Below are 25,381 nucleotides of genomic sequence, written 5' to 3'. Positions count from 1 at the left end.
TAAGCATTTGCGCAATATAACCCCTACCCCCAAAATAAGACTTAATGATGGGCGTGGCTACACAGCGTATCTGCCCAACCCATGCATTTCATCGAGGAGCGGTAAAGAAGACAGCAAGCCCTTCTCATCTGCCCCATGAGAGCTCTATTGCTCGATATGAGAGATTGGGATCAATGGTTCTAAAGGAAATAGAGTTGCAAGAAATTCAGGATGGAATTCGGGGTTTGGAGAGCTATGATGATGTTCCAGAAGACGATGACTTAACTATATTTGAATAAATGTAGATTGTTGTACCGTACTTAAAAAAAAATAACACAACCCCTGAAAATAAGCCCTAGGGTGTCTTCTTGAGGAAAAATAAATATAAGACCCTGTCTTATTTTTGGGGAAACACTGTATATAAAAAAAATTAGCCGGGCATGGTGGCACATTCCTGTAGTCCCAGCTACTCTGGAGGCTGAGGGAGAAAGATCGCCTGAGCCCAGGAGTTTGAGGTAGCTGTGAGCTAGGCTGACTCTAGCCTAGGCAATAGTGAGACTCTGCAAAAAAAAAAAAAAATTAAAAATAATAATAAAAAAAAGAGAGCAAGAGAACAAATAACAACAAAGAGAAATGATTTAAATGGTGTAGGCAATTCTGCCCACCAACTCACCCAATAAGCATATGCCTCTAAGGGGTATGTGACTAGAGATGCCAATCCACCATTCCTTCTCTTGGTTACATGTGCTATTCCTTTGGTTGGAATGTGTACCCCGTGGTACTGAAAGCACATACATCTTGCTGGATTGAGTGCATTTTTCATCCAACATGGCTCCAAATGCAAGCCAGCTACTTCTTCAGGGCTCAATTTAAGAAATAGCAATTCATCTCAACATTGGAGTAAGAACTGAGAGATGAAATGCGGCCTCCTCTCTGCTGCCTTCCTAAATATTTTTAAAAGGTAATTTTGAGTACATGTGTTTTGTGTTACACTGACTCCTGCCTACGTTACTCCATGTACCGTTTTACTTATGCCATCACCCTTTAGGTTTGAAGGAGCCATGTTAACACTTTAGAGGCCTGGGCCAGTTCTAGGTATTATGGTTCTATAACACTTTGAATAGCGTATTTTTCATAAAGGGTAATCCATGTAGCAAAGCAGGGATACCTATAAAAATGCAGAATTTGGGGCTGGATACTATCATGATGCTGGGAGGTTAGCAGGGAACAAAATAGATAAGGTTACATTCTAGCAGGGGAAGCAAAGCAAAACAAAACAAATCTCCCAATCAATAAAGCACTGGATAATGATGAATAGTATAACTAAATTAATAAATGGTATTTTGATATGTAAAGTGACTGGGGGAATACTTTTGATTGATGGTTAGAGAAAGCTTTGCAGGGAGCTGACATTTAATTTGAGACTTAGGCTGGGTGCAGTGGCTCATACCTGTAATCCTAGCACTTTGGGAGGCCGAGGTTGGAGGCTTGCTTGAGGCCAGGAGTTTAAGACCAGCCTGGGCAACTATCTCTACAAAAATGGAAAAATTAGCCAGGTGTGGTAGCACACACCTATAATCCCAGCTACTCAGGAGGCTGTGAGGCAGGAAGATCTCTTGAGCCTAGGAGTTGAAGGCTGCGGGCAGCTATGATAGTGCCACTGCACTCTAGCTTGGGTAACACAGTGAGACCCTGTCTCAAAAAATAAATAGATAGATAAAACCTGAATCATAAAAAATGAGAGAGTATTCTGGGCAAAGGGAGCAGTTAATATAGGACTGTTGATAATGACTTTAATAATGACTTTATGTATTTAAGGAAGGCAAGGGTATCTGCAACACAGTTAAGTGAGAGTGAGGTAAGTCTAAATGGTAAAAAAGGCCAGATCACAATATTTCCATATAGGTCAGAGTAATGGAAGACACTGAAGGGTTTTATTTTTTTAGATTTTAAAAAATGTTTTATTTTTTTAATAGAATTTCATTGTGTCACCCACGCTGGGGTACAGTGGCACAATCATTGCTCACTGTAGCCTTGAACTCCTGGGTTCAACTGATCCTCCTGCCTCAGACTACTGAGTAGCTGGGACTACAGGTATGTGGCACCATGCCTGGCTAAGTTTTTTTCATTTTTTATTTTGTATAGACAGGGTCTCGTCATTTTACCCAGGCTGGTCTAGGACTCCTGGGCTCAAGCAATCCTCCTGTCTCAGCTTCCCAAAGTGCTGGGATTACAGGTGTGAGCCATCATACCCAGCTGAAAGGTTTTAAATGGCATAGTGATACTATCTGATTTATGCTTTAAATAGATCACTCTAGCTGTTCTGAGGAGAATGTACTGCAGTAGATTAGAATACAAGCAGGGAGACCAGTAAACACTATTGCAGTAGACTGAATGAAAAGTGAAAAACGAAAATGGTGGCTTGAACTAGGGTGGCAGGAGTGGACATAGAGAGAAACACAAAAATTTAGAGTATGTTTTGGAGGTGGAGTCAACAGGACTTGCTGTATAGTCCGGAAATCTGCATTTAAACAAACACCCATAGTAATTCTTAAGCATTCTTGCATTTGAGAACCACTGACTTAAATGGCTGAATGTTAGTTTGACCTACACAAGATTGAGATGGGTATGAGCAACTTCAAATATTTGCAGTGCCATCATGTGGAAAAGAGCACAGAGTAGAACATTCAATTTGACAAATTTTGGATCAGTACAAGGAAGAACATTCCCATAGAGTTAGTTTAAGATGGAGTTTGCTATATTGGAGTTTCTTAACCAAAGGCTAAAGGACCATTGGTGAAAATGTTATAAGGCAGATGAAAACATGACATATGTCTGTGATAATTCAGTGATTTTCACATTTTATGAGCATAAAAACCCGTTCCCCAGCCAAATGAAACTTTATAAAACACTCAACATATAAAACAAGTAAAAGTTGAGTGGTTCTGACTCAATCAGAGGTGAAAGGTTATGCCACTTGACCGTCTACTCTCTGAGCAGCACGTCAGGAACTTCCACAGAAATTTGTTGTTCTGGAGAACATGGTTTGGAAAACCTGGGCTAGATTTAATTTTAAGGTAACTTATCATTCTGAAATGCTACAATTCTGTGATGTGGCATCATGTATGAAATAGATACTCTGATATTTTAGACAAATAATTTCAATGTCAAGTTAAAAAAACAGACAAAATTTCAATGAAGTAAAAGATAGGATTAATGATCATATTAAAGTTAAAGCCTTTACTATAAAATTGAATTTCCTAAACACTCTTCTTTTAAAAAAATAATTTGGAGAGTATGGTAGTCTCAGTAGGGAGATTATTAAGTGTAGCAACTCCCCTTTTGCTTTCTCCCTAGTATGTGTCTACAAATATAAAAACATAGTATTCAGAAGCTCATCACTGAATTTTTATTCTGTTCAGTGTTATTGTGCTGGTGTATGATTTTTCCTTCTCTTTCTGACTTGTAATTAGGATACAGTACACAAGGAAGAGACCTCCAAGTGGACATTGAAGGCTAAAAATCTTCATAACTCTTATTAGCCAATACATGGTTAAAGGCCTCTCTCATCAGAGAAAGAGATTAAAAGCAGTGTCTAGTAAGAGCTTGATGCTAGGCTGACTCCAAGCTTTGAAGCTTCTGAGTCATGGGGGGTTATCTCTAAAACTGGTTGAGTCGGGATACACTAATGCTACCGAAACCCAAGGAAAAAAGCATAGTAAATGAGACTGGTGAGAACACACTTAGATGTGTGCATGCCTTAAAATATAATTCTAAATTTTTAAAACTGTAATTAATAACCACTAAATGTAAAAATGCATAGTTTTAAAGTATGTTTTGTTGTTGTTGTTTTGTTTTTTACACAAAGATAAATGATCAGAAGAGTTCCAATAATCAGGTCTAAGGAGCAACCAGGATTTTAAACCAAATGCCATAATTTTCCTGGGAGAAGCATATGCTAATTTTAGCCATAATACTTGAAAGACATAGAGCCTTTGGAGAGATATCCTGGCAAACTCAAACTTAAAAACTGAAGATCAAGGTCGAATAATATTAGATTAGGAACAATGATTTCAAGTTATTATTTTATAAGTTTTATAGCTCCACCTACATTTTGGAACCTGAATGAAGGTAAATTAAATCTGACTACTAGTTCTTACCTGTACCTCCGTATTTGTCTGCCATGTTAATGTCAATGTCAGATTTTAAACTCAGCATAGTCCTAAGGACATCATCACTGCCTTTCCCAGCTGCCCACATAAAGGATGTTCTTCCTTCCAGGTCTGAATCATCTTTCACTGAAGGATGTTTTAAAAATACTTTAACTGTTTCCTGTAAGAAAACTTGATTTAAAAAATTGAGAAAAAAGAATAACGTTTTCTATGGTAACAAAACCACCATTTTATTTGAATTCCACTAAGAAGCAAGATATTTTCCCCCTGCTTTTGAGTCAAATGAAATTATCTTTCTATGAATAACAACAACTACAATTTCAATAAAAAATAAGTCCTCTGTACTTATATTTTAGTTTTAGTTTCCGTAATACTTCGAAAGTATAAGCTAGCTCCCACATTTAATGTCCCCAAAATTTAAAATGATCATCTTCAATCAAGCTTGAAAACTTTGTAGGTCACTGTTAGAGAGATGAAGATTCAGAATTATTCAGTGTTTTATTTATTTATTAATGGAAAAAATTAAAATATACATTTTCTTAACTTTTTTTTATGCAGAGACCCATATATTCTGGCATGCCACCAGAGAAGGGTTTTAACAATGGTCAATGTATTTAATGAATCCTGACTGATAGTCACTGAGAAATGCAGTGTTTAATTCATTTAAACAAATATTTATTCAGCAATTCCTATACTCAAGGTCCTTATTCTATGGAATCATATAAAAATTAGGACCCTTGACAATTCTATTAGTGCTTGACAATTTTAATGGGGGTTAATAATCCAGCACTTTAAATTGCCTCTTTCCTCAGAACTGAGATTCACATAAACTTTTAGGAAGATCATAGAAACTTTTTCTTGAATGGAGGAGTTTCAGATAAAAATTTCTGGAGGCTGTTAACTGATCAAAAATATATCAAATGTTGACTCTTAGTATTTTATAAGAAGAATTCAAGGGCTTATCTAAATCTAGGCCCTCACTTTACAGATGAAGAAATTTAGGTTCAAAGTCATACAAATATTGGTGGCAGATAAAGGAATAGAACTCAGAGTTAAATCACAGCCTTCTTTCCACCACTTTCTAGTCTTAAAACTATTTGTTCAGTTACTGAGGCATAATAGCTTAATGCTCCTAAGGTCTCATGTTTACGCCTATTCTGTATATTTAAATAAATTTTAAAAGTTTGTGATTTTTTGGTTTGTTTTCTTTTACTAATTTGCAAACATTTCTTTGTTGAGTATATTTTTTCTTACTGATGAATGTTTGCAGGATTGTGTGTATGTGTGTGTTTCAAAAAGAGAGTTATAAACTCTTGTGAGTTAATAGAGGACAAGGAGATCATGGGCTTAAAATTGAGCTTAGAAAATATTCATAATTATTAAAAATCAACTCTGGAATTGGCATATTATCTAAAGAAAATATTTTAATAAACATCCATAACATTCCGCCCTTTTTTCTTACCCCCATTAGCACAATTATTTAATTATTGGCATCCATACACATATTAAATTTATGGTCTAGGACTTGGGTTCAAGGTCATGGGCAAATCATTCAATCTCTTAGAACCTTGTTTTTTTTTTTTAATATCTAAAACCATAGGATAACACAACTTATAGGCTTGTGTTGAATTATGGATTGAGTTCTGATTTCCATAGATTGACTAGACTAGGCCAATTGGATTTCTTATCTATTTGTAATAAGAAAGAGCTTCTCTCCAAAATACTACTTTGAATTTTTCTGAAATGTTGGGAGATAATAGAAGATAATGGTTTGTCAAGCTCTAGGTGATAAACTGAATACATTTTAGGAATGCCAAGAAGGAAGGATGACAGCTATACTTTTTCTGAATACCAGAGTAAGAGGGTGTGAAAATAAGATATTTTAGCAATCTGAGTATTCAAAAGAGCATTTGGAGAGATCAGAAAGATGAAATTACACTATGCTGATGATATTATTATAATTTAATGAAACCAAAGGTTTCACTATGCACACCCACGTACATGGCAGCAAAATCTGTTTTAACGTGTGCCTTGGTAGATGAATCTCTGGTTCTTGGTGGTCCTTCATACTCAGGAAGCTCTAGACACTATCATGCTGCTGAGTGGATTGAGGACATAAGGGATGAGAAAGTGCTTTGTAAACTGTAAAGGACTGTAAAGGAAGACCTATTAATATTCAGTATTTTTGGAAATAATTCATTTCTGCATTCTCAGATGTATAATACACATAATTATTAGCACTAGTAATAATAAGAACACATTCTGTTTCTCAAGTACCTGCTCTATGCCAATGTATACAGTAGGCATTTGTCAAAAATTTTCTCTAATCTTTACAATAATCCTGAAAGAAAAGGTATAATTATCCTCATTTTACATATGAAGAAACTAAGACTCAGAGAGGTTAAGAAACTTGTGTAAGGTCATATAGCTTAGCAAATTGCACAGACAAGATTCTAGCCAAGGTTCTTCTAGTTACAAAGCCTTGCCACATTTCTTTTAGGACAATTACAAATTTCTGAACACTAAGATGTCATTAGTGCTATAAAAGTAACAAAAAGATGAAGTACTGTTATAATAAAGTAAAATGTTACACTGAACATTAAAAGCTGTATAATACTTCCTATGTGACTAACAACTTTACAAAATCTCAGATTGCCACTTGCATCACAGTGAGAGGTAACAGATGAACAACTGTTAAAAGATAACTGCTACACAAATACAGCCAAATCAGTGTATGTAAAGCTGGTATAATTTGAATAAGATCAGCGGATTGTATCAATGTCAATTTCCTGTTTATGATATTGAACTATAGGCTATCATTCATGTAAACTAGATGAAGGCTCCATGGGATCATACTGTGTTATTTCTTATAATTGCCTATTAATCTATAATTATCTCAAAATAAAAACATAAGAAAAAAGGGAATTGTCTTGTTTTACTTACAGCAAAATTACTCTGAGCTGCATAGTGTAAGGGTGTTGCTCCTTGGCTGTCAGATGGGATAGTTCCCGACTTATTTCTTTCTAAAAGGAGATGGACAATCTGTGCATGGCCTGAAAAAAGTACACAAAAAGGTAGTTATCACATACAAAGTAAGATAATGAATTTATTATCTATTTCGCTGAAAGGAAAATCACTAGCATAATGTAGCATTCAAAATGGTTTCTGAATTAAAACTCCCAATGTATCTTCTTCTAGCTTCTCACTAACATAACAGTACAGGGTAGAACAAAGGTGAAAATTTAAAACTCCAAAAGCTTAATACTTCCATCAGGAAGGAAATTACATTAATTATAACTGTCAGACTGAGAAGAAAAACTGTATTAGGTATCCCCTCGTTGCATTTCCTGACTTTGCTTTACAAAACTGCCCGTAACAAAGAAGGGAAGGTGCTTCAGAGCTGGCCCTCTTAGCCTTCACTGTCCCTAGTCTCAAGTTTCCATTGCCTCAACTACCAGAACTGCACGCTGTTCTCTTCTGCTATTCAGATGGACAAACTACGATATGATCTCTTTTATCTCTGAGGCCTCCTCTCCATTCCCTGTAATCTCCCTCCCCTAATATTTTAACATCTAGGCAGTGATTTCAAATCTCAGAAAACAAGTGGGCAAGTATGACGAGGAGGTGGTAGGACCACTCCGCAGTGCATGCTGCGGGATGTAGTCTCTCCAAGTGAAGAAACGTAGGCGGAGAAAAATCAAAGAATGAACAAATCTGTTAATAGTATATGTAGGAAACCTGCATTTCATACACTCTATAGCTTCAGTGTATTAGAGAACCAGGCAATGAAGAAGAAGCCACATTAGCAGAGCAAGGAAATGCTGCATGAAAGCCAAACAGAAAAGTAATCTGAGTGGCAGTTGTGCTTCTCTATCTGCTTTCCAGATATGGTTTAAGATGGAGTTCTCCATTACACAAATGTAGGATGAAAGACAATCTATGCCATATAGGTAAGCTAAACACACCTCATCAAACACATGTTTAAGTAATAAAGAGAAAATTCAGTGCAGACTATATGAAGACATGCTACAGGACAGGGAAAAAGGAATACCACAAGGAAGACAAAGAGCATACCTCTGAAAATGATCTAGAGAACAATCCAGAGGAAAATTTCAGGAAACTGTTTGGCATCCTCAACTTAGTGCAAAAAGAGATGGCTTCAAGGAAACAGAAACAGAATATCCTAAGAAGAAAACAGACTGAAATGAAAGGGTAATGGAAAGAAGTAAAAAGGAAATAAGATGAGATGAAAAGAAATATGGATAAGAGAAGAAAATAAAAATGCAATTTAAAATACAATCTATATAGAAGGTAGAAATAAAGCAGAATTCATGGAACAAAAAGTCAATTTAGTGATGTGGAGACAAGTTTGCCAAGTATGCCCAGAATCCTGAGGAAAATGAAAAGGAATGAAATCATATTCTGAAATGAAGTCTACATAATAATTATGAATCTGACTATAAAACTGAATGCAAACATAAAAATCATTTTCAAAAGAGACAATGTATAATTTAAAAACTAAAATCAAGATTACAATAACTGGGGGGGGACATCAAATTATATGAGAGAATACTGAAAGAGTGATGAGTACAAGTGTGTTAAATCTTTTATCTTAAATAGGTGGGAGCAAATAGATGTTGTTTTGTTTTTGGCTCTGATTCAGGCTTAAAAATTTTTTGATAAATTTAAAAGTAACCACTAACAGAACCTAAAAACATTCCTAAAAATATTAGGAAATTCAAAACCAAATAACAACAAACCTAATCCATACACTGAAATGTAGAAAACAAAGGAAACAGGAAGAAAACCAAAAAAATTAAGAAGACACCTGAAAACACTAATAATAGAGAACAGAATAGGAAAAAAAAGACCAAATTATTTATCTTATAACTATGAGTATTAATTGGTAAAACTCCTTCACTAAAATAGAACTCCTTAGATTGCCCCCCCAACAAAATCTAACACATACACATATAATATACACATGTATACACTCTGTCATCTAAAATAGTGATCTGCAAAAAGGTTATGTAAAAGGTATATCAGGACAATATAAAGGAAAAAAAATCATAGTATTAGCACAAACATAAAATTAAAGCCCTCCTCCCACAAAATAAAGATATTGAATGTGAAAAGAGGATTATGTTTCATTTACATGTTGTCAATGAATATGCATTACTTTTATAGCAAATCTTAACAATTAAAACATGATGTTAAGGCTGGGTGTGGTCGCTCACACCTGTAATCCTAGCACTCTGGGAGGCCAAGGCAGGAGGATCACTTGAGGTTAGGTGTTCTAGACCAGCTTGAGCAAGAGTGAGACCCTGTCTTCACCAAAACTAGAAAAAAATTAGACAGGCATGGTAGCACATGCCTGTAGTCCCAGATACTAGGAAGGCTGAGGCAGGAGGATTGCTTTAGCCCAGGAGTTTAAGGTTGCAGTAAGCTATGATGATGCCACTGCAGGCCTAGGTGACAGAGCGAAACGCTGTCTTAAAAACAAAAACAAAAACCATCATGTTGAAATTAAAACTAATATTTAACAGAATAAATTTATATGGCTAGAATTTAGATTATAAAACAATGCACCATATCAATTAGAAATTAAAATAATTAAACAGGGGAAGAGAAAGCACAGAAATGTTCCTATAGTCATGCAATTCCTTCTCCTGTTGATCCTTTGATTCATATACAACTTACCTAGTAAAGCTGCCCAGTGAAGCGGGGTTCGAAATAAGTTATCATAAGACGTTATATTGCAGCTTTCGTATGAGGTCAAGACATCAACCACTGTCACGTTCCCATCAGCAACTGCAAAGTGAAGAGGTGTTCGACCCTCGTAGTCTTGCCAGTTCAGTAAAGACTCTGTAGGGGCAGCATCCTATTTTTAAGGAACCAGAGACTTCAGACATACATGGAATCCTCAATAAATTACATTTGGCATAAGTATTAACTGAGCAATTTTCTAAACAAAACCTTTATATTCTCTCACAGCACAAGTAAAGTGATAAATCCAGGAAAAAGTGTACAGTCTAAATTTTTAAAAATTTATTTTCATATTTAATTGTAAAAAGCACAGAAAAGAATATAACTACCACATACTGACTATCTAGATTAAAAAGGTATCAACATTTTGCCTAATATGCTTTTGTTTCTGTTATGGATTCAGCTAAAGCTATATATATATTTTTTTTTTTTTTTGAGACAGAGTCTTACTTTGTTGCCCAGGCTAGAGTGAGTGCCATGGCATCAGCCTAGCTCACAGCAACCTCAAACTCCTGGGCTCAGGCGATCCTCCTGTCTCAGCCTCCCAACTAGCTGGGACTACAGGCATGTGCCACCATGCCTGGCTAATTTTTTGTATATATATTTTTAGCTGTCCAATTAATTTCTTTCTATTTTTAGTAGAGACGGAGTCTTGCTCAGGCTGGTTTTGAACTCCTGACCTCGAGCAATTTGCCTGCCTCGGCCTCCCAGAGTGCTAGGATTACAGGCGTGAGCCACTGTGTCCGGCCAAGCTATATGTTTTATACCTTTGTACATATGTATGTACCTTATAAGCAATGCATAAATTTTGTATGGGTGTTTTTAATATTTACATTATGGCAATATACATGTATATCCTTTGACAACTTTTTCTTTCAACACTATACTTTGGGTATCTATGTGAGTACTAGTTCAATTGTTGAAGTGCATGAATAAACCATGATTTATTTATCTGTTCTCCTACTAAAGGACATTTAGGTTAGTCCCATTTTTTTTCACTATTAAAAATAATGCTGCAATTAACACATTTCCTTACATGTCCCTTGGAATACAAGTGTGAAATTTTCTCTAGGCTAGATACCTAGAATTGGAATTGCTGGTTTGAAGAATATCTGCATCTTCAAGTAGGTACCGTCACACTGCTCTCCAAATGGTTGTAACAATGAACACACTTATGACAATGTGTAAAAGTTTTTACTTCCCCACATGCTGGCACAAATTAATCACTTGGTATTTTCAAGCTTATTACATTTTTTCTCTTGTGGATATGAAAAACATTTTACTGCTGTTTTAACTTATAGTTCTTTTGTGAATGGGGTTGAGATTTTTTTTATCATGTTTACTGGCAATTTAGTGTTTTTAATCTGTAAATTGACAGTTCACAACATTTATTTTTCTATTGGATCTTTGTAAGAGAAATTATGATGCACTTTTTTAAAGTCTCCCCTTCAAGACTAAAGGATTTGTTTCCCTGCTGTTGGGAGTGCTATGAGCAGACAATCCTCCACCGTCAGCCTTTTGGAATTATTTCAGCTGAAGAGTTACCTCACCCAAGGTCATGTCCCTTCCTAGGTTAGGTCATATCCAGAGCCAAGCCCTCTTGCCCTAATCTGAGAACTCTCTCAAGGGCCACCACAGATTCAGAGCTGGCTGTACAGTCTGCCTATTTTACATAAAAGAGTATAAAAGATATAATAATTACTCCCAAAAAGAGGAATATTACTAGGATGATATTTCTGGCCCTGGAGTCTCTCAAGGAATATGATGTGTTTACAAGGAAAAAATAAAGCAAAGTCTGTGAAGAAATAAGATTTTATGAGCTAGAATTGTCCCCCAAGGACTACAGATATTAACATTAATAGAAAAAGAATATAAAATAACTACATATGAAACATGCAAGAAAATAAAAAATGAAGTAAAAAGTGAGCAAAGAAGAAATCTACCAAAATGACCAAGCAGATATGAAATATGATCAAATAGAAATTGAAAAATATAATAACTAAGAGTAAAGACTCAATGGATGGGGTAAACAACAGATTGGACTCAGCCAAAGAAAAACTTAGTAAACTGGAAGACAGACCTGTTGTAATTACCCAGAATGTAGCAGAGAGACACAAGGAGATGGGAATACAGAAGAGAAATTAAAAGACACTGTGGATAAAAGGAAAAGGTCTAAAATATATATAACTGGGGACCCTAAAGGTAAGAGTAGAGAGAATGAAAGGAGGCAGTATTTAAAGATAACAGCTATGTATTTTCCAGAATTGAGATACCATAATCAGAAAGTATATCAAGCAAGCTTTTTTAAAAAGGACATACCTAGATACACTGTAGTAAAACTGTAGAATGCCAAACAAAGAGAAAAATATAAAAATAGCCTGAGGGAAAAGATAGCTCATCAATAAGAGAAAATGACAATTAGACCGATAACAGACCCCTCAAAAGCAATAGTATTAAGCAGAAAGTAGCAAAATAATATCCTGAAAAAGCTGAGAAAAATAGCTATTTAGGACTGTATACACAGAAACTATTTTTTCAAGAGCAAGACTGAAAGGCAGACATTCTTAACAATTAAAAACAGAGTTTACCACCAAAAGATCTATATAAAGGAACTCCTAAGAACTATTAATATATTTTAGGAGGTGAGATAACTTTAGGGAAAATTTGAGATTCAAGAAAAAATGCAAAGCAAAGAAATTAGTTAACATGCAAGTAAAAATAAATAATCATTGTACATACAAAATAATAATATTTTAAAAGTCTAATTTGTATATTAAAAACAAATATGACTAGATATTAGATTACCATAGCATTTAAGTTAGAAGTTGGGACAGAGTGATTAGAAAATATCAAAGAATCTACTGACAAATATTCAAAGTTGGAAGGAAGGAAGGAAGGAAGGAAGGAAGGAAGGAAGGAAGGAAGGAAGGAAGGAAGGAAGGAAGGAAGGAAGGAAAAGTAGCATCATTAAATCTTATAGAAGGGCATAAATGGCTTAGAAGAAAATCCTAGAGACAATAGTGGAGCACTCTGTTGGAAACATTTTATCATCCATGGATATTAATAACAAGTTGAGAAGTGTTTTAGAAATGTTAGGCTGTGAATGGGAAGTTTCAGGAAAGTGTCACAAAATTACTTTCTTTTATATTTTCCTTTTAATGTATCCTTGAAAGTGGTAAAAGATATAAAAGTTTGTATTTAAATAAATCTAAAAGGGTACTTTTAATAAGAATAAAATAAAAATTTGAGTAAGATAAAAAAAAATATTCAAAGTTAATAAGGAGTTTAGCAAATTGGTTAGATATATAACCAATGGACAAAAATATCAATTGCATTCCTATATACCTGCAACAGTTACATATATATCCAAGATATGTTCAGAAATCTTCAAAGCAGCACTATTTGTAAATAGCAAAACACTAGAAACAGTCAAAAGTATCTGTCTATAACAGAATAAATAATATGTAGTTTTTCATAAAATGAAATACTATATAGCAGTAAAAATTAATACATCTACACACAGCAATATATAGAAAAATCACCAGCATAAGGTTGAGCAAGAAAAGCACATTGTACAAGACAATATACAATGTAATTCCATGTCTCTAAAATTCTAAAACATTAACAACTAAACATATTGTTTAGGGATAAAAATAAATATGGTAAAACTACAATGAAAATGAGAGGAATGAAAAACACAAATTGAGGACAGTGGCTGCCTCCGAAAAAGGAGAGAACAGAATGGAATTGGGGCGTGCCTCACTCGGGAGTTCAAAGGTGATAGTAACACACTTTTTCTTAAACTTGATGGTATGTGAGTATTTGTTGTTTCATTATTCTTTATACTGTATATGCATTTTTACTGATACTTATATCTATTCACTGTTTAATAAAGACAAATATAAAACCAAGTAAGGAAATGATAAATATCAATTCAGGAAAGTAGTTGATGGGGAACAGGGATGAACATAGCGTAGGGGAAATGAACACATTTAAAAATCAGAACATAGAAAACTTCTAAGAGGTCTTAAATTATGGCATTAAAATATTCGATTTCTTAGGGGATGGGTCCATAAATGTTTGTTGTACTCTTTTGATTCATAATTTGCTTGTATGACCTATGTATGCTTTGTATATATTGGATAATTCATAATAATTTTTTTTTACAAAGGCCATTCAGGTCTGGCAGCACCATTCTACTCACCAGAATGCATCTCACTGTATGAACAGCACTTGGATCTTTATGGTTGGCTGCCCAGTGAAGTGGGATCTTGCCTTCGACATCAGGAATCCCAATGTTGGAATCATGCTTGATAAGCAGCTTCACATGTTCAGGGTTATTATAGTAGGCACTCCAGTGCAGAGCTGTTTGCTGCGAATAACAACAGCAATAACAACAGTAACAACAACAACAACAACAAACTTTCCTCAAGCTTTTATTGTGTGACAGGCACTGTCATAGGGGTTTTATACAGTATTTCTGCCCTTATCCTTGATTTTACTTTCTGCAACCGTGGTCAGAAAATATTAAATAGAAAATTCCAGAAATAAACAAGTTATAAGTTTTAAATTACACACCACTCTGAGTAGTGTGATGAAATCATGCACTGTCTGCTCTGCCTGACCAGGACACGAATCCTCCACGTTCCCTGCCCGTTAGTCACTTAGTAGTCAACTTGTTTATCAGATCAACTGTCAAGATATCAGAATCGCAGTGTTTGAGTTCAAATAACCCTTATTTTAACTTAATAATGGCCCCAAAGCTCAAGAGTACTGGGGCTGGCAATTCAGATATGCCAAAGAACAGCTATAAAATGCTTCATTTAAGGGAAAAGGTGAAAATTGTATGCTGAAGTTTGCTAAGATCTATGGTAAGAATAAATTTTCTATCTGTGAAATTGGAAAGAAGGAAAAAGAAATTCATGCTAGTTTTGCTGCTGCACCCTAAACTGCAAAAGTTATAGCCACAGTGTGTAATAAGTGCTTAGTAAAGATGTAAACTTAAATATGTGTGTGGAAGACATGATAGTAAATAGTAAATGTGTAACTACTGGCAGCAATTGGGTTTGTTACTATTCACGGTTTTAGGCATCCACTGGGGGTCTTAGAACTTTTATCCCCCATGGATAAGGGGGGACTATTATATATTTAATCTCATGTGGTCATCATGACATCTCTGGGACATAAAACTCTTTTTAATTTGCATGTGATTGATGAGGGAACTGAGCACAGGAGGATAAGTAATCTGCTCAAGGACATAAGGGAACTAAGTGGCTGAACTGAGATTTTAACCCAGGTAGTCTGACTCCAGAATCTGACCTCTTAATTATGACAGTCATCTAATTTATAAGGTACTACTAATAAGACTGAGAAAGATAAAAGCAGCCCAATAATTTATGAATAATTATCAATGAAGTAATATATTGTACTTCTGGTTATCACCAACCACCTTAAGAATTTGATAGGATGTTTTGAATTTTAATATACATCAAAAAGAAGATCCATGCATTGAAATTTATGGATCAAGAATCTGTTTCTTATATCAAAAATAAATTTAAATTTAATTATAATTTTACAGGATAAATTGCTAGGCTTAGTTACTGATGAAAAATACATTTTGAAAATATAGGCTGGGCGCAGTGGCTCACTCCTATAATCCTAGCTCTCTGGGAGGCCGAGGCAGGCGGATCGTTTGAGCTCAGGAGTTCAAAACCAACCTGAGCAAGAGTGAGACCCTGTCTCTACTATAAATAGAAAGAAATTAATTGGCCAACTAATATATATAGAAAAAATTAGCCAGGCATGGTGGTGCACGCCTGTAGTCCCAGCTACTCTGGAGGCTAAGGCAGGAGGATTGCTTAAACCCAGGAGTTTGAGGTTGCTATGAGCTAGGTTGACACCAAGGCACTCACTCTAGCCCGGGCAACAAAGTGAGACTCTATCTCAAAAAAAAAAGAAAGAAAATATAGCAGCACTTGCTTTTGTCAATCTAAATAACAGAGAGAGGCTCTCTAAAAGAAAATGATGTTTATTCAGGAATAGGGCATTGTAATGGAAATATGAGTGCGTAGTAAACTATGTGCATATTCAGAAAGGTATAGCAAGACAAAGATTTTTAAAGAAAACATGAGGAGGATTACATAATTGTTTTGAAATTATTATCCTTGGCTATCAGGATCAATAACAAGGGTGATGCCAGTCTGAGGTTGGACAGGCAGTTGCTGGGCAGATGTCCTTACAGAACCATGTTTTGTGTAAGGTTGCAATGGCCTTCATACAAGGTTGCAGTTTTTGCAGTATTTTGATAGTTTTGTTATCAGGTAAACAAGCATGAGAACCTTCTCTTTATAGCTTTCCCTAGCTCTATTTGCCAGGGTTTTGTTTTGTTTTTTGTTATGTTTTGTTTTAACAAGGCAACTCCATTTTGATTTTGACAACTTTCACACTTTATTTTAGATAAGTTAGAAATCTTTAGAAAAGTTAACTTAGAAAAGTTTTAACTTTAGAAAAGTTTTAACTTTAGAAAAGTTAAAAATCATCATCCTGAACTTGCTGAAGTTGCTCTAAAATCTCTTCTGCCATTCTCGTCAACATACTTCTGTAAGACTTATTTCTCTACTAGGAGAAACATTATTAAGGAAAAACATAGAAACTGTTTAGGTATACATTATCTTTTATTCTTTTTTGAGACAGAGTTTCACTTTATTGTCCAGGCTAGAGTGAATGCCATGGCGTCAGCCTAGCTCACAGCAACCTCAAACTCCTGGACTCAAGCTATCCTCCTGCCTCAGCCTCCCGAGTAGCTGGGACTACAGGTATGTGCCACCATGCCCGGCTAATTTTTTCCTTTGTATATTAGCTGGCCAATTAATTTCTTTCTATTTATAGTAGAGACGGGGTCTTGCTCTTGCTCAGGATGGTCTCAAACTCCTGACCTCGAGCAATCCGTCCCCCTCAGCCTCCCAGAGTGCTAAGATTACAGGCATGAGCCACCACGCCCAGCCTACATTATCTTTTGTGATTAGCACTGTCACCAATCCAATCTAGAATTAGATAACTGAATGAGCAGGAACCAAGCTAATCTGTCATATTTAAAACTTTAAAAACTGACATACATGTTATTCATTGAAAGTATACCTATAGGCATTTAATATGAAGTCACTATTTAACTCATTACTTTAGTTTAAACTGCAGATCAAAAAAAGGCCACGTATAATAGCCACTAATTGCCTATAACCACATTTTCAATAAACAACATGTACCATTTCTGTAATTGTTTTCTTTTCCTATGTTATGTTTGTTCTGATTATATTTACTGAAATGTAATATTATGTATGTTGAACCTAACAGTAAAACAGTAAAAAGTTTGGGCTTGTATTTTCTACATCTTTGTTTTTTATTTTTCTAGTACAGTAATTCCTTTTTTATTGTGATAAAATATATATACACAAATGTTTATATATATCAAATATATATAAATAAAACTTGCCATTTTAACTGGTTTGAAGTGTACAGTTCGGTGATATTTACATTGTTGTACAACCATCTACAGAACTTTTTCATCTTTTTGAAGTGAAACTCTGCACCCATTTAACAATAACTTCTCATTCTCACCTCCCTCTAGCTCCTGGCAACCACCATTCTACTTTTCTGTCCCAATGCATTTGATTACAACTAGATACCTCATAAGTGGAATCATAAAATATTTGTCATTTTGTGTCTGACTTATTTCACTTAGCATAATGTGTTTTTCAGTTTATCTATGTTGCAGCATGTGTCAAAATTTCATTCCCTTTTAAGGCTGAATATTCTATTGTATACAGATTAAATATAGATACCACATTTTGATTATCCAGTTATCCATCAATGGACATTTGGGTTGTTTCCATCTTTTGAGCATTGTAAATAATGCTGCTATTGAACATAGATGTATAAATATATGTTTGAGTTTTAATTATTAATTAATTTTAATTATGTTGGGTATATAGCCAGGAGTAAATTGCTGAATCACATGGTAATTCTCTGTTTAATTTTTGAGGAATTGCCATGCTGTTTTCTACAGTGGCTATACCATTTTACATTCCCACCTTTAAGCACATGGGTTCAAATTTCCCCACATCCATTCAACACTTATTATTTTCTGTTTTTGTACTAATAGTAATAATCATCCTAAGGGGTAGGAAGTGTTAGCTTATTGTAGTTTTGCATTTCCCTAATGATTAGTGGTGTTGAACATATTTTCATGTGATCCTTGGCCATTTGTATATCTTCTTTGGAGAAATGTCTATTTGGGTTCTTTGCTCATTTTTATATTAGATTGGGTTTTTTTTGTTGTCCATTTTTAATGTGTGTTATAAAATAATTGATCTGTGACAGATTGGAAATTTTTAAAACTGATCCTTCACCACAAATAGTTTGAGAATCACTAATCTAGGCTTTTGTCTGGCTTTCTTCTCCATGCCTGCCTGGACTACGCAGACGCATTTTCCATGCGTCTGATGAGATAACCTCCCCTCATTGTTCAACAACAGAAGAATATAGATAATGGAAGTTCCTAGAATATATTGGGAAAGACATTTTAAAGCCCCAAGACATTTGTTGCTTCTTAAGGGATTAATGGGTCTTTGTGGATTGATAGAAGTACTTTTTTCAGTGAAATATTAGCACTACAAATGCTGTGAATTAGCAATAATATTAACATACAATAGTTGTAAAGTTAAAGTTGATCTCAGAACTCTGAGTGACTACTAAACAAAATCTGAAAACCACATAAAGAATACCATGGGTGTGAAAGGATTATTGAATATAAACCCAATGGATTTAATCATAAGGGTTTTAATTATATGGGAGCAATGGAGTGAGCAAGATGCTATGACTAAGTGCATGATAGAAAGGAAGAGGATTATTGCACTTGTCTCACTAAAGACCACATTTATTTTTTCCTTGTGAAGGATGATGAGAGCATCAATCTAAACAAGATCAGTGTGTATTACATGTTAAAATTCAAGAGCAGGGAAGATAATGTATCCTAGTTAGGAATGCCAGAGCAGATGTTAGAACTGAAATGAAACTCATAATTATTTAATAGCTAACATTTATTAAGGGCATATTATGCACTAGGCATTATGCTAAGCAATTTATATATATTATCTCATTTTATCTTCAATAACTCTATTATCCTTTTTTCACATATGAGAAAATTGAGGCATAGAGGACTTAAGGACACAAGTGAATGGTGGCTTCTGGGTTGAAACCCAAGAAGTTTGATGCCAAAGCCCAGGCCATTAAACCATTATGTACTTAGTACATTGCTTGGGACATCTGGCTACTATGAGTCTAACTACATATCACAACTACCTGTCAATTAATTGGATTTTGGAATTAGATGGGCTTGGATTTGAATTCTATGATAGTTTTGCCACTTGCATCTTGGCAAAATTTTAATCTTTCTGAGCTTTAGTTATTTCATCTGTAAAAAGGAGATGATACTACCTACCACATATGGTTGCTAAGACAATAAAATAACAGAGTTTAAGTGAAATACTTTCCTGGGATATATGGAGATTGGAATTGTTCTACCATGTGTATGGGTGGTAATTTAGGTCTTCTTCCTTGAGGTTTCAAATCATAAAAGGAAGTATTTGCTTTCTGTTCTTATTTGTCTTTGATTTTGACAGTCCAATACCTTGTTTTTATCCTGCGTATCCACTTCTCCTGGTGCCATAAACTTCAGCAGAAGTGCCAAACACTTAGGGCTCCTGTGCCGGGTGGTCAAGTGTAAAGGAGTCATCTCTTCTAGATCCTTTTGCATCCAGTTTGCTCTGCGTGTAAGTAAGAGTTTCATGAAACGATAATTTCCCTAAATAAAAAACAAGAGATGATAAGAAGAAATTTACTTTGGGGCCAAAACATTTTTTAAATTTTAAAATGTTTTAAGTATTTTAATTAGTCAGAGTAATAACATTCAGAGAAATTAATAAGAGAAAAAATACTTATAATTCTACTACCCTAAGGTATCAATTATTTTATTTTTTTCAAGTTTCCTTCCAAGCACTATATACCTGAATATAACTTACATAGGGGCTCGTCAATATTTTATTGGGTGAAGGCAATATGTTTTATTTAACCAGTTTATTATTGCTGGATATTTTCAATATCTAACAATATTTTCTTTTATAGAAAATGTCTTGATGTATACCTTTTTCACATAGTTTGTTTTTCTTAATTTTTTCATAAGAAATTATCAGGAAACAAATTGCTGAGTCAAAGAAGTTTGTACATTTTATGGTGTTTGGTATATTTTCCATATTGCTAGCTAGTAACAACAATGTGTGGGTGTATTAGTTCCAGCACATTCAAACCAATATGGTACCTATTATTTATATTCAAAATATCATAACCTTGCGAAATAAGCAAAGATGTCAAATCCCAATCTATAGGTCAGGGAACTGAGATTCAAAGGGTAACACTTTGTTTTGTACACGGTCCTTTGGTTAATAAGGAGGGGACGGGTTAGTTTTCTTGAAAAGAGATATTTATGGTTACAATAAAGGTAGAAGCTGCTTATTCAAAGTTTGTATCTCATATGGTCACCTAAACACCAACCCAGAAGTCATCCTAGGCCCATGCGCTTGCAGGCAATACTCTCCACATTATTTAAATCCTCCAATCTGGTAGAATCAAGCCATCTGGAGAAAGAAGCTTAGCCACAAGGGCTAGAGCAATATAGTATTGAGGATCCAGGCCAGCCATTACATAGTAAGTCTGTGTAATATGGGGGCTTTGAAACAAAACAAAACTCTCTAAAATTGTTCTTTTGAGCTCTTATCTGAGATCCTCACTTCCAATACTGGTTGAAGACTTCTGTTTGCTTGGTACCACAGATATTTCAAGGTTAACATGACCAAACACTATTGCATGATCAAATTCTCTGCCTACTTCATGCCTATTTATCCATCCCTATTCAAAGCATAATGGTAGGTAGGGTTATTTGTCCTTTACATTTTCTGAGACCCTCCACATCCTTAACCTTGTTAGAAGTAAGGCCCTTTAGTATTATAATACACTGATGTTCTATTATAAGGGGCTATCGATATTAGTAAGGAAAACATTGTTAATCAAGTGGACTACCCACTGTGAAGACTGTGAGGCTGTAAGACCAATGGGACTATCTGGAGCTAGAATGAGGTGCATAAGGATAAATGAGACTTGCCTGCTTGCCTACAAGGGCAGAGATAAGAAGAGATAAGAAAGATCAAGGCTAGGAAAGAGAGTCCATAAGACTATGACTCAGCTTCATTATTTCCTCTCAGAGAGGCTGTCCTTGAAGACCCTTAGCAGAACTTATTTTGTACCTTTCCATTTCCTTCATAGTACTTTTCTCAGTTTGTAGTTACATATATTAATACATTCATTTGCTTCCCTTCACTGGGACCCCCTGTTATAAACTGTGAGCTCCCTGAAGGGAGAGACTATATTTTATCAATCACTGTGCTCAGTACAGTTCCTGGCACAAAATAAATGATTAATAAATATTACTTGAAGGATTGGGTAAAAAAGAAGTGAAGTATCTTCCAGATGTTTCTATTTTTACTTAAAAATTCTTATTTATAGTTGCTATGTTAGATAATAACATTTAAGAATCTTAACTCTCAGGTATGTGGTATTTGATTATTCTTTTCAATGTTTCATTTATTTGAGCTTCATTAATGTCTACATCATTTATCAGGACTTCACGTTTCATTCAGTGCCAGCTCTTGACAAGGAAGGTGCTAAAATTTCCTCAAGAGGGCACCCTGCTCTAAATTTCTTGCCATCCTTTCTTTAAAAAAAGAAAAAGTGCCCAGGAAAAACAAATCTATGACACTTCATATTGAAAAACAAGGTTTGACCTTTCTGAGCATAACATTTCAAATATTACAGAATAATTCATCATGACCTTTTAAAGATATTCAATCAGACAGTCACTTTGATTGTGAAATTAGAGAAAAAGGGAAGGAGAAAAAGGAAACTAGTATATGTTGGTAGGTGTAACTACTGAGTTCCGGACACAGTGCTTGACGTATTTACATTTTACATTATTCTGGGGACTCTACCTACATAAGACATGGTACATCTTAGTAATAATATTTATTCATTCATTCATTCATTTATTCATTCAACAAATAGTCACTTAGCCTTGTTATAAAGTAGACAATAGAACAATATTAGCGCCTCACTTGTTACAAACTCTTTGACACAATTTCATCTTTGCTTCTCACAGAAGTATTAATATCAAGGAAAATTTTAACAGATGAAATAAAGTATTCTCTTGTACTTCTATTTCTCATCTGTGAAACAGGGGATGATAGTACCTGAAATTATTATGCATATGAAATGAGATAAATAACATTTGTAAAAGTACTTAGAACAGTGCACAAAGCAAATGCTCAGTAAATGTTTGCCATTATTATGAATAATTTTCCAGTATAGAGAAGGCACCAAAATGTAGATGGTCAGGTGAAACCAGGAGTGGCCCATGAGAGAGGCCATGTACACAGGAAGATGTTATTGTAGTATACATGGTTCAGCTAGTGACTAAGAAGAGAACCAAGATTAGGAACAGGTAAAAGTAAAAATAGTAAGAATGTTATAAATAGAGTTATCTGCTGGGAATACATTTCAAGATCCCCACTGAATACCTGAAACCTTACCAAACTCTCTGTACACTGTTTGTACTGATACATATACACCTGTGATACAGTTTAATTTATAAATTAGGCACAGTAAGATATTAACAACAGTAACTAAAAATAAAATATAACAATTACAATAATAAGTAATAAAAGTTATGTGAATGTGGTTTCTCTTTTTTTCTCTTTCAAAATACCTTAAAATTTTCAGACTGCAGTTGACTATGGTAACTGAAACAGCAGAAGGCAAAACCATGGATAAGGCAGGGCTACTGCATGGTTTTTCTGATTTTTTTTCTTACATTCAGAAAGATGTCTATATTCTACCTACATACAGTGATGATATAGGACCAATAAGGGCATACCCAATGGCAATTTAGCTGGTACCCTTGGAAGTGATCCTATTCCAAAGGAGAGAAACTCACTGGATATTATCTACAAAGGCTGTGGCTAGAAACAATATAATTCATTTGGACCAATATCAACCTCCTTGGTTTCATGGACATACATTTATTACATGCCCACGGCATGCAAATTCAACTTCTGGGAATGAGCAGAAGGGACAGACAACTTTAAGAGCTAAAATCAGGAGAATATCTCAAGTTTCAGTGAAAAAGGGGAAGATACTAGTTTGAGGCAGCAAGTTTGAGGATTTGACCACCCTCTGAGAGCTGTATGACCCTGGAGGCCATCCATGTTATAGGCCTCTTTGCTTCCTCTAAAGTTCCCTCAATATGAAACAAACAAAATGTCTAAATATTTCCTAATATTGCTTGAACTGAGGACTTCTTAAGTTTTCAGGAATATTCTTATAAGGCAAATACTTTGGGAAAGATTTGGAAGGTAATCATTTAGTGCTGCTTCCTTAAGTGTACTCCTCAGAAACTGATCCTGAAGTGAGGAATGTTTGTTTTGGGATCTGCTTTAATTTCTTACTGGGAAAGAAATAGTATGAGTGAAGGAGATAATAGATCAAAAGAGTATATATTCTTAGAAAACTCTGATGGAAAGTGAGTAGAAGTAAGGGAGCTGAAATTACAGGATGGTTTTGATTAAGTCACTGAAAGGACATTACTTTGATCTGACCAGGTCCATTGTGCCTCTGAAATATGAAAACATTTCCCAGTGTTTCTGAAAGTGAAAGTTTTTCTTGTTTTTCATTAGGTAGTTATAATTCTCATCTTAATTTTCCTATAATTATTAACAACAAGAGCTTCTTTTATTTTGATCTGTCATAAAAATGATTTAATTGAATTTTCCCCAGATGTGAAAAAAGGAGTATAATCTCTGAAAGGGTGAAAGAGAATAAAAAAGTTCTCTGACCTGAAGAAGAGCACTTGAAATGAATCTGGGAAAGAAATCATCCCCAAATGCCAATTTTAGCTTTATAATTATGTCTGTCCAGTTCTCTTAAGATAAACTCCTTTTCTAGAAAAAAAAAAACAACATATAGTTATCTAATCTTAACAATGATATGGAGATTTTGAGTAAAATATTTTGATGTTTTGCTTTAGATTTTTCATTTGTAAGAAATAAAACATAACAGATATGGTTAATGATTCCTTTGTGTCCCCAATTCTTCCTCTTTGGAGACTACTCTAAACTGGATGTTTACCATTCCAATGAATGTTTTTATATTTTATTTCATATGCACACACACATGCACACACATGCATATATAAGCTACATAGTATTGTTTTACATGTTTTCAATCTTTATATAAATAGTTCTGTTTGAATCACTTGCCATTTTTTACTCAAAGCAATATTTTTGAAATTTATCCAAGTTGCTTTGGTTCACATACTTTCATGGAGTATTCTGTCATATGAAAATAATATATTATTCTCTAGAGGAATATTTAGTATGTTTCTCATTTTTCACTAGTACAAACAATGTTGTAATGAATATTTTTGTATATATTGCCTGGTAAGTGTGCAAGAATTTCTAAAACTGCTGGGTTGAAACTGCTCTCAAAGTAGCTACTCCAACTTACATTCCCATCAGTGACATATGAGAATTCCTGTTTCTCCACATCCTCATCATACTTGTTTTGGTTTTGTCATGCTTGCTAACTTTTGCCAATCTAATGGGTATATAGTTGTGTTTTAATTTGTATTCCCTAACTGAGGCAAAATGTTTTTATGTTTGTTAGCTATTTGTTTCTTCTTCTGCAAATAGCCTTGTGTTGTTTACTTATTTCTGAGCTTGGCTATTTGTCTTTTTCTCACTGCTCTGTAGGAGTTCTTTGTGTATTCTGGATACTGATTCTTGGTTGGTTTTGCAAATATCTTATCCCTTCGTGTGACTTATCTTTTTGCTTTGTTTATGTTCTTCCACTAGGAAAGAATTCATAATCTGAATGGTGATATTATTAGCTTTCTTTGCATTAGATTTCTTCACATATTTTGGAATTTTTGTTTGTGGGTTCATTTATTTCCTTTTTTTTTTTTTTTAGAGATGGGGTCTTACTCTGTCACCCAGGCTAGAGTACAGTGGCACAACTGTAGCTCACTGCAGCCTTGAACTACTGGAGCTCAAGTGATCCTCCTGCCTCAGCCTCCTGAGTATCTGGAACTGCAGGTATGCATCACCATGCCTGGCTTTTTCCCCCAATTTTTTGTAGAGATGGGGTCTTGCTGTGTTGCCCAGGATGGTCTGAAACTCTTGTGTTCAAGTGATACTTCTACCTCAGCCTCTGGAGTCATTGGGATTAGAGGCATGAGCATTTTTATTTTATTTTCTGCCTGGCTACTATTTTTTTTTTTTAATTTTTTGTAGAGACAGGGTCTTGCT

The 25,381-nt window shown here is 34.8% G+C and overlaps 1 protein-coding gene across 5 annotated transcripts in view; it reads right to left on the bottom strand.

The window, feature by feature from the left end:
* The window catches only part of INVS (inversin), a 152,452-nt gene that overhangs the window by 41,048 nt on the left and 86,023 nt on the right, over positions 1 to 25,381 (bottom strand). For 3 of the 5 annotated variants that reach the window (XM_076008871.1, XM_012768988.2, XM_012768995.2), the window contains exons 4-8: positions 19,603 to 19,776; positions 14,122 to 14,289; positions 9,852 to 10,032; positions 7,095 to 7,204; positions 4,140 to 4,311 (exon numbers count right to left, since the gene is read on the bottom strand). In XM_076008871.1, the coding sequence (XP_075864986.1) occupies positions 4,140 to 4,311; positions 7,095 to 7,204; positions 9,852 to 10,032; positions 14,122 to 14,289; positions 19,603 to 19,776 (805 nt within the window). Of the gene's footprint in view, positions 1 to 4,139; positions 4,312 to 7,094; positions 7,205 to 9,851; positions 10,033 to 14,121; positions 14,290 to 19,602; positions 19,777 to 23,911; positions 24,017 to 25,381 lie in introns of all 5 variants that reach the window. The other 2 variants (XM_076008873.1, XM_076008872.1) reach the window with 2 other exon arrangements.

This window comes from Microcebus murinus, chromosome 12 (genome assembly GCF_040939455.1).
Source record: "Microcebus murinus isolate Inina chromosome 12, M.murinus_Inina_mat1.0, whole genome shotgun sequence".
Taxonomy (NCBI): domain Eukaryota; kingdom Metazoa; phylum Chordata; class Mammalia; order Primates; family Cheirogaleidae; genus Microcebus; species Microcebus murinus.
This window is presented reverse-complemented; position numbering and strand designations above follow the sequence as displayed.